Source organism: Pleurodeles waltl, chromosome 4_1 (assembly GCF_031143425.1).
Source record: "Pleurodeles waltl isolate 20211129_DDA chromosome 4_1, aPleWal1.hap1.20221129, whole genome shotgun sequence".
Classification (NCBI taxonomy): domain Eukaryota; kingdom Metazoa; phylum Chordata; class Amphibia; order Caudata; family Salamandridae; genus Pleurodeles; species Pleurodeles waltl.
This window is the reverse complement of record NC_090442.1, coordinates 280,555,231-280,568,262: the sequence shown is the minus strand read 5'-3', so window position 1 is coordinate 280,568,262 and position 13,032 is coordinate 280,555,231. Positions and strand designations below refer to the sequence as shown.

The following is a 13,032-nucleotide window of genomic DNA, read 5'->3' as shown; positions in this document are numbered from 1 at the left end:
GAGCTGCCACAGTCTGACTGTCGGCACCAACAGTAGCCAGCCTGGCAGTACCCTGGGGATTACGATAAGTCTTCCATTCTCTATATGTATGGAAATTATCTTTAACAACTACAATCTTTAGATCTTAAATGTTTTGGTGGGATCCAGAAAATGCTTCAAACACAGCACTATCCTTGTCTGGACTTAAGAGGCTCCTTAGGTGGAGATTAATTTGCCTATGATGCATTTAGCTTGATTACGTAGCCTCTGGCTGGTTTCTCCAAGATAATGCTACCCTATCTTAGCATTTTATTCAGGTGATTTAGAATAATACATTGTTGGTGAAGCCTCCGTTTATTTTGTACTCTTTCCCTATCAGCAGTATCTTGATTGTATCAGAAATGTGGGTGTACAAGTAGGTTAGACACCTCTTATTTTTGCACGATATTGTTCCACTTTCCATTAGGCACACATCTAATTGTTTCTTATAATAAGGCCCGTATTTATACTTTTTTTGCGCCGCATTTGCGTTGTTTTTTGACGCAAAAACGGCGCAAACTTGCAAAATGCCATTGTATTTTGTAGGTTTGCGCCGTTTAGCGTCAAAAAGCGGCGCAAATGCGGCGCTAAAAAAAGTATAAATACGGGCCTAAGTCTTTTGGGATTGCATGGTTGTTCAAATGTAAAGAGGCACACATCTGGGGAGACTTTCTTCAGTTGTTTATCTTGTCATAAAATGAGTTGTAATTCCCTGGCGATATCCCACATCACTTCTAACAGTGGGTAGCGCCTGACAACAAGGGGCACCACAAATTGGGCTGCTTTTATTTTATATTCCAAAAGGTTGCTCTTCATGGCAGCCAGTATCCAGCTTGCTAGGTGGAATTGGTTATCAAAAAATTTGTGGTTGTGCACATGAAAGTCAAATCACAAATCCTTAATGTTCCATCCACTCTGATGTATCAAAACACATTCTGTTTAGTTGTAGAGCCTGGTTGAATATTATGCCATGCTTTGCATATTTTGAGTGAAAGCTTTCACTGTTCAGATAGCTGGATTAAACTATTGTTTTGTTTTGCTGTATGTATGTATAGGATTGCATTGGGAATTCCCTTATATACGTCTAAGTGGTAATTTCTGATCTCTGAGGAGTAGTGTGGGCATGTTTGGTATGTTTGGAATGGTACAGAGAAATCCTGCTTAGTGATGTAGTTGGATTTTACATTACTATTTTTGAAATGCCACTTTAAGAAAGTTGGAATGTCTCTGTGCTTACAACTCTAGTGCTTTGCAGCCTGACTCCCATCCACGTCTGGGGAAGAGTGACAGCTACACTTGGTGTATACATTCCAGATAGCCATCACACAGGAGGCTAGGTGTGACAAAAGAGGCATCTGTGTAATGATAATCATCTCGGGCTGGGGAGAGGGAGGGTTGTTTGCACCTTACGTATCTATAGGCTGTGTGTGGCCCTTACTCAATGGGCTGGTTACCCCCTACTAATGTATGCGGGCAGGGCTGGGATGAAAGGGTGTTGTGTTTCACTGGAAAGGGTTCTTTTCAAGTTACACCCTGAACAAAGGCATTTTTGGAGTATAAGTACAGGGGATCTAACCCCATGATTTTGGAGCACTTGTGGAACTGGAACTGAACCTCTGTCCAAAGGGCTTCTGCACTGTACACAGGACTCATCTGGACTGCTCTTTTGTGGTTGCCCTGCTACCTGCTGCTGCTGGCTGGCCTAAAGGACTCACTGGATTGCTTTTCTATTTGTTGCCCTGCTGCCAGTTGCTCCCTGACGTGAACTTCACTTGTCCTGTGGTATAGCTAGGAGGACCCACCACTACTTGCTCTGGTGAACTGGCCTACTGCGCCTCTAGTGACCCCATCCAAGTGTTCTCTCAGGGATTGGGGCCCTGCCCTGTATCTTTCCAATTAGTGCATAGGGAGCGCTAACTTCATCCCCTCACCTGCTGCCTCCATAACAGCGGGTGGTGAGCGCTCATTTATCCTAGAGTATGTGAGGAGTGCCTTATTTCTAGTGAGTGCATGGTAAATGAGGAATTAGGCACATAGCGCGTGAGTGCTTAATCTCTACCTCCAGTGCTAGTGAAGCACTTCCGTCTTCCTATTTGTGGCCAGGCACAAAGAGATCCCCTGGAGCGCCCAACCATCCAGGAAACCCCTGTGTTGCCATGGCAGCCAAGATTCTCCTGTACTAAGGCAACTGAAGAGGCAACTAAAGAGGAATGCAGCCACCCCAGAGTGTTGTGGCTGGGCTCTGTGTGTGTGCCAGCAAGGCAGAGCTAACGCTTATCCAAGGTGGCAGATACAAGAAGATTTGTCACCGCAGGCCCCTCTATCGTAGCCCGCCACCATACCAGGAGTCAAGACTCTCAGCCGGCATGACCAAGAGAGCTGTGCAGCCACTCGGAGTGGTGAGCGCCCCTGTCTGGATCGTGGGCGCAGGCCAGCCCTGACAGCTAGGCTCCACCGCCCAGCGTGACTATAGGCAGTGGACCGACGGTTGTTCTGCATGTGAGAAAGACGGGAGAGGTCTTTCCACTAAAGCTGGCAGCGTGAGCGTCCCCTGCAGGGCGCCCCTGTGGAAATCTATCCTGTTCTTGTTTTCTCCTGATGGGTTGGGACCACGACAGAGGCCTTCATGTTGTGATTTAGGAAACCTACCGAAGAGACCATATTACTTATTATAGCCGTGCAGAGGCTCCTGCTGCTTAGGTTTCATGTTTACATAAAACCATTGCCGTACCGCTTCCAAGGTTTACCATAATCCCACTGACAGGGGCACAGGGGCTTTTGTGTCCACAGGGGCTCATTGCTGCGGATGTTCCTGGTGGTATTTCAGAAATTACTCATTACTAGTGTTATTTTGCAAAGCATGCATCATACAACTAACCTAATTGCTACATTACATGACTTGAATGTTTTGGTGACAACTATTGTTTTATGTGCTCTTGATTAACTTTCAGATCCCATACCCTGATAGTATGGTCTTACCTTATCACAATGGTGGGGTCCATGCAGTAGGTAGTTGAAAAAAAGGGTTTTATTGAAAATCCGTCCCAGAATGGCACTCGGAGGAATGAAGGAAATTAATCAAGGAATAGGTTTAATAAATAATATTTCTTTAATTATTTATTTAAATAATATTTATTTATTTAGTTGACCAAAGAAGACCTTTCCTGCCCTTGGACAAGGCAGATAGGAGCTAAGGAGCAGACTACCTTGCCTATCTCTGGGCAAAGTGGATTAGTATTTACAAATTGCAACTTCCTTCCCCTTCCCCAGGTCTTTGGGAAGGCAGGGGCAGAAAAATGCCCCACTGGGATTTACAGTAAACCAAGTTTTTAGGTGTTAACTACTGTGAGCTTTAGCTGTCTATTGGAGATCTATAGTTTTCAATACTTTACATACACTTAGAGTAGGCATGAGGGAAAATCCCTTGATCATGATTGGAAGACTTTGTTGTCTATCTCACTTCCCAGATCCTCATTTAGGGGGTGATTCTGATTCTGGCGGGCGGCGGAGGCCGCCCGCCAGAATTCCGCCCCCAAAATACCGCGCCGCGGTCAAAAGACCGCGGCGGGTATTTCAAGTTTTCCCCTGGGCTGGCGGGCGGCCGCCAAAAGGCCGCCCGCCAGCCCAGGGGAAAACGACCTTCCCACGAGGATGCCGGCTCGTAATCGAGCCGGCGGAGTGGGAAGGTGCGACGGGTGCATTTGCACCCGTCGCGTATTTCACTGTCTGCCAAGCAGACAGTGAAATACTTGTAGGGGCCCTCTTACGGGGGCCCCTGCAGTGCCCATGCCACTGGCATGGGCACTGCAGGGGCCCCCAGGGGCCCCGCAACACCCCCTACCGCCATCCTGTTCCTGGCGGGCGAACCGCCAGGAACAGGATGGCGGTAGGGGGTGTCAGAATCCCCAAGGCGGCGCAGCATGCTGCGCCGCCTTGGAGGATTCTGTCGGGCAGCGGAAAACCGGCGAGAGACCGCCGGTTTTCCTGCACTGACCGCGGCCAAAGCGCCACGGTCAGAATGCCCTGCGGGGCACCGCCGGTCTGTCGGCGGTGCTCCCGCCGACCCTGGCCCCGGCGGTCTAAGACCGCCGGGGTCAGAATCACCCCCTTAATGTCTTTCCTCCCTATTCAATTTTGACAGGTTGAAGTACCCTTTCATTTCTGATGTTAGACCTTGCCATTCAATGCATTGGAAGGAAACTTTTCTCAACCTCTCTTTCCCTGTTCCCCTTCCTCCACCATACCCTCTTTAAAACTGAAAAAGATGGTTGCATGTGCATGCACATAAATGTATGATTGGCACCGCCGAATAGCTTTTGTGACTTTAACAAATCACACTCAAAGACTGCTCTTGTGGATCCATGTGGATCCAAGTGGTCATCGTTGAACAGAATATGTTAAATTAAACAAAATGCATTCAAAGATGGTCACTTTGGATGGGCTCATGATTGGGGGTATAAAAGAAACATCTAGCACATCCAGGTCTGGCTCGCATTCTAAAGTACATGTAAGACCAATAGGCTTTACCAACTTTACAGAACCGGGGCACAATAGTTCAGGGGGCTGCGATCAGACAGAGGAGTGCTAAGGGGGCACATGGGCGAATAGAGGGGAGTTCAGAGGCATGACAGAGAAAAGCGGCACTCAGGTTGCAAGGGGGAGCAGGGACACACACAGAGGGTGTGCGGTGGTGGGGACATACAAACAGGCTGCAGGGAGTCAGCAGTCACATACAGGGGATGCAGGCCAAGGCAGGTCAGCACACAGAGGGGCTGACGGGTTGGAGAACGGGGCAAGGGGGGGCGCACAACAGTTAAGGAACACAAAGTTACTGCAGGGGATGCGGAGGCAGAGAGAGAGGGCTAACAGAGGTGGAGCAGGCCAGCACACAGGGTCTTCAGTGCTGGCAAAGCCACACATGAGTTTCATTGGTAGGTTCAGAAATATGGTTTGCAAGAAAGGTGGTGAATATACAGAGGGGCAGGTGGTGATAGAGGGGCACACAGAGTAGCTAAAGTGGTATGGCAGTGGGGCACTTAGGGGCACAGGGCGTATGATATCCCAACAAATTATCTCATACTACAGCAATACGCCTGGGATCATATGCCAACATATACACAATCCTACTTAAACACGACAAACATCACAGGCCAATACATCCACAATCATATATTGACACACCCACCATCTTAATCTAATAAAGCCGCTGCTTTTTGGAATTTTCATTTGCTTTATTTAGAGCCAAAATAGTGACAGAGCCTTTTACAACAAATGTTACTTAGATAAGAACTCGAACAACTTCTGCCAGTACAAGAGAATAGGCGTAAAATGTACAACAGTGAGGCAAGTGTTGAGAAACATACATTTGTAGATAGCATCAATTAATATAGCCCTTGGCTATTTAAAAGATATATACAATGTAGTAGAGAGTGCTTTGGCATATACAAAGAACAGCAGGGCGTGTGTGATAGATTTTTAATAAGCAGCAATTGTGTAGGAAAGAGAGAGTTTGGGGGTTATTCTAACTTTGGAGGAGGTGTTAATCCGTCCCAAAAGTGACGGAAAAGTGACGGATTTACCACCAGCCGTATTACGAGTCCATTATATCCTATGGAACTCGTAATACGGCTGGTGGTATATCCGTCACTTTACCGTCACTTTTGGGACGGATTAACACTCCTCCAAAGTTAGAATAACCCCCTTTATTTTTTCGAGCTCACTTGAATTTTACAAAATGAGTATTATTCATAAATGCATTTTGGAATACATAAAGCAGTACTCCTCAAGTATTTGTTTACATACTCTGACATGCAGTGATTAGTTTAAAAAAAAAAATAAGTGCTGGGGCCCTCGTCCGAAGGGCACTGCAGCTTCCACCGCCTTTTGCGAGTAAGTTTATTGGCAGGAACCAAAGTGAGAGACGTTAGAGCGGTACAAGAGGTGATCCTTTAGTTTGCCTCTGAAGGTTTGCATTGAAGAAGGAAGTCATATATCCATTGGCAGGGCTTTCCAGACCTCAGGTGCGTTCCTTGAGAAGATGTGCTCAATTGTGCCCATTTTTTGAAACATGATGTTTTCAGAAGTAGTTTTGATTTGTTTCTTAGGTACCGGTTTGCATCGGTTTTGTGCAAGGTGATGGATGAGGGGAATTTTAATGTATATTTTTTTGTGATATATGCTGTTTTACAAACAGACCAAGATTCAAGTGCTAACTACATCAGAGAGCTTAACACACGATTCATTCTGTTGCATTTTCTTGTGTAAGTGATCAGCTTCACTGCAGAATGGAAGAGGGCTTTGAGAAGGTTAGGTGGGACCTAGATTGACTGTTATCAGATTCCTCATGTCCTATGAGAGGTAACGCTAGTGAGAGAAGAGTAACGTTAAACTCTTGTTTTGGGATGAAGGGTCTGATGATATGGAGCAGCTTTAATTAAAATATGACACACTTAGGGCCTTATTTACAGTACGGCAGGTGGCCTACCACCCATGAGGTCATTACTCTGCCTCTCTAGCCAGACTAAAGCCCCCCATATTTAGAGATTTCCACTCGAAAAACAAAAAAGTAATGACCCAAAAACACCAGAAGTTTTTTTTTATCTAGAAGGTGGGGTCATTCTTCTCTCTGTTTAGGACCTCCATGTTTTCTGTGGTAGTTCCAAACTGAAAAAGTACCATCTGTTCTAAATAGAGCAGACAGTCTAGTGCACCTGCAGTGGTGGCCCCAACTCATCGGGCTGTCTGTGTAGGGTGGAGCTATCGGGGACATTGCCGTCAGTAACATTACAGTCTGCGTGACTCTAAAAGGAGCAGGCGCATCCCTCGATTTGGCAGCCAGGGTACTTCACATTTGTGGTGGTCTGCCAAACTCTACATCAGGCAAACATATTTTTCTTTGATACGGGTGTGTCTATGTATTTATTATAGCTACATAAGCCATTAGAGCTGACTTTTCAGAATATTTGTGCTTGCGTTTGGCTAACAAACATCCACACAACCAACATCATGTTACAACACAAGAAAAGGAAAATACAAATGAAATTCTTAAAGTATTGAAGTTTAAAAGGAGTTAAGATTTTCTAATGTGTTTACAGTGCCTTTGAAATAAAACTAAAAATTCATGAAATTGACAAGCTAAAGTGCTTACTTCAACAGGTGTCCCAAATCCACCGTATTAAATTAGCTTTAAATCTCAGTCCCAGCATGCACTCTTTGCAGCGCTAAACTTATTTTCAAATGAGAAGTAACCCACAACACAATGTACCTCAATAATTACTTCATATGCAAACACACCTACCATTATACATCACAGAACGAGCATCATGCGCTAACCCAGTATTGCAAACCAGAACATACACACACTTTCATCAGTGTTTCCTCATTTCATCATGTGCAACACATCCAACCTCATGCTATTTATTACCCTTGTTGAGTGTGGTGAGGGGCCATAACTCACGACAGGCAAATCCTCGATTGGGTCATGATGGCCCCTCCTTCCTAAACAAAGGCAATAATAGCATATTACAACCTGTATATCTACATACACAGTTTATGTCATGCCATATTTCCATCTGTATTAGTTATTTGATCAAAACTGGATGCAAGGGGCTACATTTGTGTGTAAGGTAAAATCCCCACTATTAGGTGAGTTTCCATGTAAACCCATTGTAACACGCAATGATGAGGCAATAAGCAGTGTTCTTGTCATATCGATTTACTGTACTGTAGTAATAAAATTAAATCTGACCTTTTCACTGTAATAACCCCTTGGGGTCGTGTGTGTGGGGGGAGGCCAAAGACACCAGTGTTTGTTAGGAAAAAATGACCATTTTGCCTCACAGTTCAGACCAGGTTGTGCAGTGGCCTAGTCCAGCACTGAACCTGCCAACAGCAGCCAGACCCTACTGTACAAGGCTAAAGGCCATGCGAATGAAGACTGGCTGCTGTGTCTTGACTATGAAAGTATACAAAGAAAATGATGGATGAAATATCTGAACTAATCTCAGGCATTGGAAATCCTGCAGTGCCGAATCCCACTCCTTTGTTATTTTGCACACCATGCCACCTCATTTTGGACCCAGCTATATGCAAATCTCTCTTGACCCTGCTCCAGTCGGAACAGTCCAGCAACTCATCAGGTCCTACCTACAGATCACTGAGGACAGCCAACCCCCCTTGGTGCACACCCAAAGGCCATGCACAGCGGGGCCTTGCTGAGGGGTCCGGCTCCCAAACCACCTCGGAAGGCCAAACCCTGCTGCACATAGCAGAAGGCCATTTGGACCGTGGTTGGCCAAGCCCAACTGTAGTGTTCCACATTCTTTTTTTCAAATTTTTATTTAGGGTTCACACATCTCGTGTTGAATTTGCAAATCCAGAAACCCCCATGATTGGCAGCAGGACCTAAAATGTGTCAAGGATTTGTGAATCTAGCACAGGACTGATAAATCCCTCTCTAAAAATATTTTTTTATATCCGTTTCAATGGTAGGGAAGGTATTTTTGGAGCCCCTCACATGAGCCTGAGGTTCAGGCACGGTTCACTCTGCCATTTTATGACCTTTTTATTTTTCCCAAGACAGTACTCAGTGCACCATGGTAGATAATGGCGGCTACTAAAGAAAGCTTTCTTTGATGGCTAGCAAGTCAGAACGTGCCAGATTTGAGAACCCGCAGACAGATTCACAAATCTGCAATAGAGGATGGGAGAAAAAGTTCCAGAGTCCAATAGAGTCCCTTTAATTTTTAATAGGATTCATAAAAACTCAATTGTTTTGCAGGTTCATACAGGATCCGTGGATTAACAGTCCCAATAACTCTAAAACTGAACCTGTTCCTGCTCAGAATGGAGTAACTTCATAAATGCTAATGTCGTGAAAAATACTGAGCATACATACATACCAATTTTGGTGAAATTTCATTCAACTATTTATTCTATACTGAACAGCAAATAATCCTATGGGACTTCAAATAGGAAATTTAAATTTTGAGCTTTCCTTAACACTCCCTCCCCACAACCTCATCCCATCGTTTTTGTTCCCCACTTGATAGCTCTGCACACAACTTGCTGCAAAGACCCAAAAACAATGTTTTTTTTTTTATAGGTTCATGCAGATTGACTGAACGTCATCTAACTTATTAGCAAAAGAAAAAATGCCTTTTTATCGCAAAGTCTAAAGTCTGAGATACAGCTTGGGGTCATATTAGTTGCTCCCTGGTGTCTGGACAAAGGTATACTTTTCTGATGAGTTCTAACAAGAGCAAGGCACACGTGAGTGGTTGCTTTTATTCTTACCAGCATGACTTGGATAATATTTTTCCAATGAAAAGCTGTAATAATGTGCCTGGAATGGTAAAAGGCTTTTGTTATTTTTCAGCTCATTGTGGATGAAAGCTGCTTAAAGTCTTTGCTGTACAGATGGCAAAATGCTTTGTCACTTTCTAGCTTGATGTAGATGGCACTGTACTAAATCTATGCTTAAAAACTCTATTAGAAAAACAGACATTTGAGTTGAGCAGATTTGGAGTGTCATGGTGTTGTTGGGTGTTCCATACCAGGGAGCTGCTCGCCCTCCATAAAACCCATGAACTACCCAGTATTCCCGTCCCTTTTCTCTTTTTTTAAATAATTTATGTGGCACTCTAAGCCTGAAAGGGCATTGTTTAGATTTTTGGTGGGTGTGTTTATGTGCTGCAAATATAGTGGCCCACAGTTAATAGATTACAGTGGCACTGTTTATTTTTAGTTACAATGACACAGAAAATATGTTAATAATGAGCTTGAAAATGACATACTACCATAATTCTGATATTCTAAGGGGAAAAAATAATGTCTGCAAAGTCATTTTAGAGAATGATGTATAATTAGTTACAATTTCACAGGTTACCTACATAATGGATTGAAACTAATACAATAGGAAGAAAAAGGTAGAACATTCTACTTATTCTGATACCTGTTTCATGGGTGTTGTTAATTCCCATCACAGATGCAAATTCGGGCTTGTAGTCATACTCAACCAGTCGCATTTTGGCAATCCTTTTCAGCTGTTCATTTGTGTCAACCTAAACACACAAAAACTAGAATTATTATAGGGAGATGTTTTGAGTCATGATTCATGTCAAAGGCTAAAAGATTCAATAGAAACGCTGCTGTTCATTGTGTGACTTATATTTTTAGAATGTTGATTGAACATGTCCTAGCTATACTGTATACATGTATCCAAGGTATTTATATTGCCTGTAAATATTGAAACAGAAACATACACAGGGCACAAAGCCTATGAATGTAGAATTCTATCTGACTAGGATATTCTTTTACCAGCGTTTACTAGTGTCTGCTGACGTGTCCTCAGGCCTCTGTACTCTGCTTACATGGTGTAACATACCATCTTAAGCACAGCCCCGACTGCTGTGGGACAGGACATACTTCATGCCAGGAATTAGGGCAAACACTGTGTGAATAAAGTAATACCTACCTGTCAGAAACTGGGTTATTAATTTGAAAGGGGGTTAAACTTATTAAATACAACAATATAGGTCAAAACATAGTTCTGAGTGAACCTTTGCTCAACCCTTCGTGGTTACTGCACAAGGAGCAGGCAATCTCCAGAGAAGTGTATTCTAATTCCAAGCAGTATCAACATTTTTAAGTAAACAAAGCAACACTACAAAAATATATATGCAAATCAGAAAAATAGAGCAATATGTGATGAGCAAAAAGGGACCAAGATCCTCCAAACGTTTTAAAGTTTCAAGTAAAAAGGCAACTGTTTATGGCTGACAGGGATCTAGGCACGATTTCAAGTTCAACACAGTGGAGCAAAGTTCAAATACCCCATGCAGGTCATCCAAGTCTATTTTTTTACCTTCGAACTTAGGGCGTGATTTGAAGTTTGGCGGACAGGTTACTCCGTCACAAATATGACGCATATCCGGCCAGCCGTAATTCGATCTCCATAGGCTATAATGGGTTTATAATACAGCGGACATGATATCCGTCACGTTTGTGTATAAAAATAGGTTTCCTAGCGGAGTGCAGGCACTTTTTCTTGCAATGTATACTGCAGTGCCTTTAAACTACAGCCCATTGAAGTATACAAAAAAAGCGATAGATAGATTGCTTGAATTAATCTCAGCCACTAGTAATTACTTGTGGCTGTATCCTAGTCCATCATTATTTTGAGCACCAAGCTACCTAAGCTTGGACCCAGGCATATGCAAAGTAGTCTTGACCCTTTCCAATGGAAACATACCAGCAAAGCTGGGTGAAAACATTATGCATTAGAACGTGGCCCAAGTGATTGCTAGTGGCTGAAATCAATTCAGGCATTGCATTCAGCACATTCTTTTTATTGCAGTTTACACCCTATGTATGATGGGAATGCCCAGACCCGTGCTCACTGTGCCATAAGACTCACTGATGAGATCTAAGTAGGTCGAAACCGGTCATGGGTTGCTTGTGGTGCCTTCTGGAGGGGGCTTTACGAGGCAGTTCAGGGTGGACTTTTCCTATGAAGGGCAGTGTCTGCACTGATCAGCATAAGGCAAGCCGTTGTCTACAATGGCATAGTGGGCGAAAACCAATGGGATGAGGCCCCAAGCGATTTCCAGTGGCTGAAGTCAATTTAAGCATTCCAGCAATCACTTTGTTGTTGCAGTTTAAACTGCAGCCCAGCTAATGCACTGTGGTGATCCTGGCAGCCATATGTTTTTATTATATATTTGGGTGGTGTACATACACTCTGCAGCCCACATATTGCATTTAACTCAACGTTTCATTTTCTGCACCACACACTACAGTCTCACAGGAACATTAAAAATAGGCCAATTGGTGAAAGCAAGTTTATCAATACCATTTTAGATCCAGATCACACACACTGAGCTAATGACTAGCAGTGCCAGTACACTCTTCATAGTAGCAAAAAAGGGCCACATAAAAGGTGAAATATTTGGGGTGACTGTGGGAATGTGGATTATTAGTTGGGGTGGATGGCAGTCCACCACAAGTATTAATGTCACTCTTCTTGGTAAGTCCAGTTAAGGTTTCAGTAATTTAACTCTGAGATCAACTCCTTGGCAGCTGTGGCACAGAGCAGATGGGCTTAATTTATGAAAATGAGTAAAACATTTAGACGTACCAAAGAGGTTTAAATGTCATAAATACGACACAAAATCACACTACAATTTACAAAGTAGGGATCATTTTAATGAACAAACTGACACCAAAATGACACAAATCCAATAAGGAGAACCGGAGATATAAATTTCTAAAGTTGTAAATACAAATAGCACAAAACAGCACAAAGCACCAGCGGCAGGCAACTGGTCGAGCTAGATCGGGACAAACATAACGATTGAGGCTGACTGCAATGGAGAGCAGATCACATACAAGGACCAAGCTTGTCTCAGGTAAAGAGTTGCGCTCGAACTTAGAAACTTTCTGAGAAGATAGAGTCTTCAGCAGGACAAGGCACTAGGCTGGATACAAAGACATGATAATCGACAACGGGTTGATAAAGGACGAGTTCTCAGTCAAGCCATCGATGAAGGATGGTAACGCTCTGAGTGATAACAGTCTGGATTTCACGCCCAAGAAGTCATCAGTGTCGATCAGCTGTCACTCGGCAAAGGGGCTGGTGAAGCTTTCTACCTTCAGAATTTAGGAGTTACTTGTTAATATTTAAAAGGAGGCTTTAGGTCTGTCAAAAGGAGTTATTTCGCCTGGTTGAATTTGATTCTTAAACCTGCACTACCAGGTTACCGGTGGCACGCCTGCAGTCATGTGTTGCAATATCATTCTATTTCTGGCACAATGTGTGGCAGTCCATTAGTAACATTTAATTAACTTTGTACCATATGGTAGGGACTTAAACGTACGTTACATATGCCAATTAGAAGGATAGACAATTTGACATGTTTTAGGGGGGTCAGAGTACATGAATTTGGTCCTGGGGACATCAGTGTTTCTGCGTACAAAAAAAAAAGAACAAAATTCTAGCAAAGAGTGGGGTGATCA

At 43.6% G+C, this 13,032-nt stretch overlaps 1 protein-coding gene across 2 annotated transcripts in view; it reads right to left on the bottom strand.

Moving 5' to 3' along the window:
• MYRFL (myelin regulatory factor like) overlaps positions 1 to 13,032 on the bottom strand; it is a 689,165-nt gene that overhangs the window by 211,900 nt on the left and 464,233 nt on the right. For both annotated transcript variants that reach the window (XR_011202270.1, XM_069228327.1), the window contains exon 12: positions 9,971 to 10,079. Coding sequence is in view for 1 of the 2 variants with exons in the window: in XM_069228327.1 (XP_069084428.1) it covers positions 9,971 to 10,079 (109 nt within the window). In the remaining variant the exon portion in view is untranslated. The remainder of the gene's footprint in view (positions 1 to 9,970; positions 10,080 to 13,032) is intronic.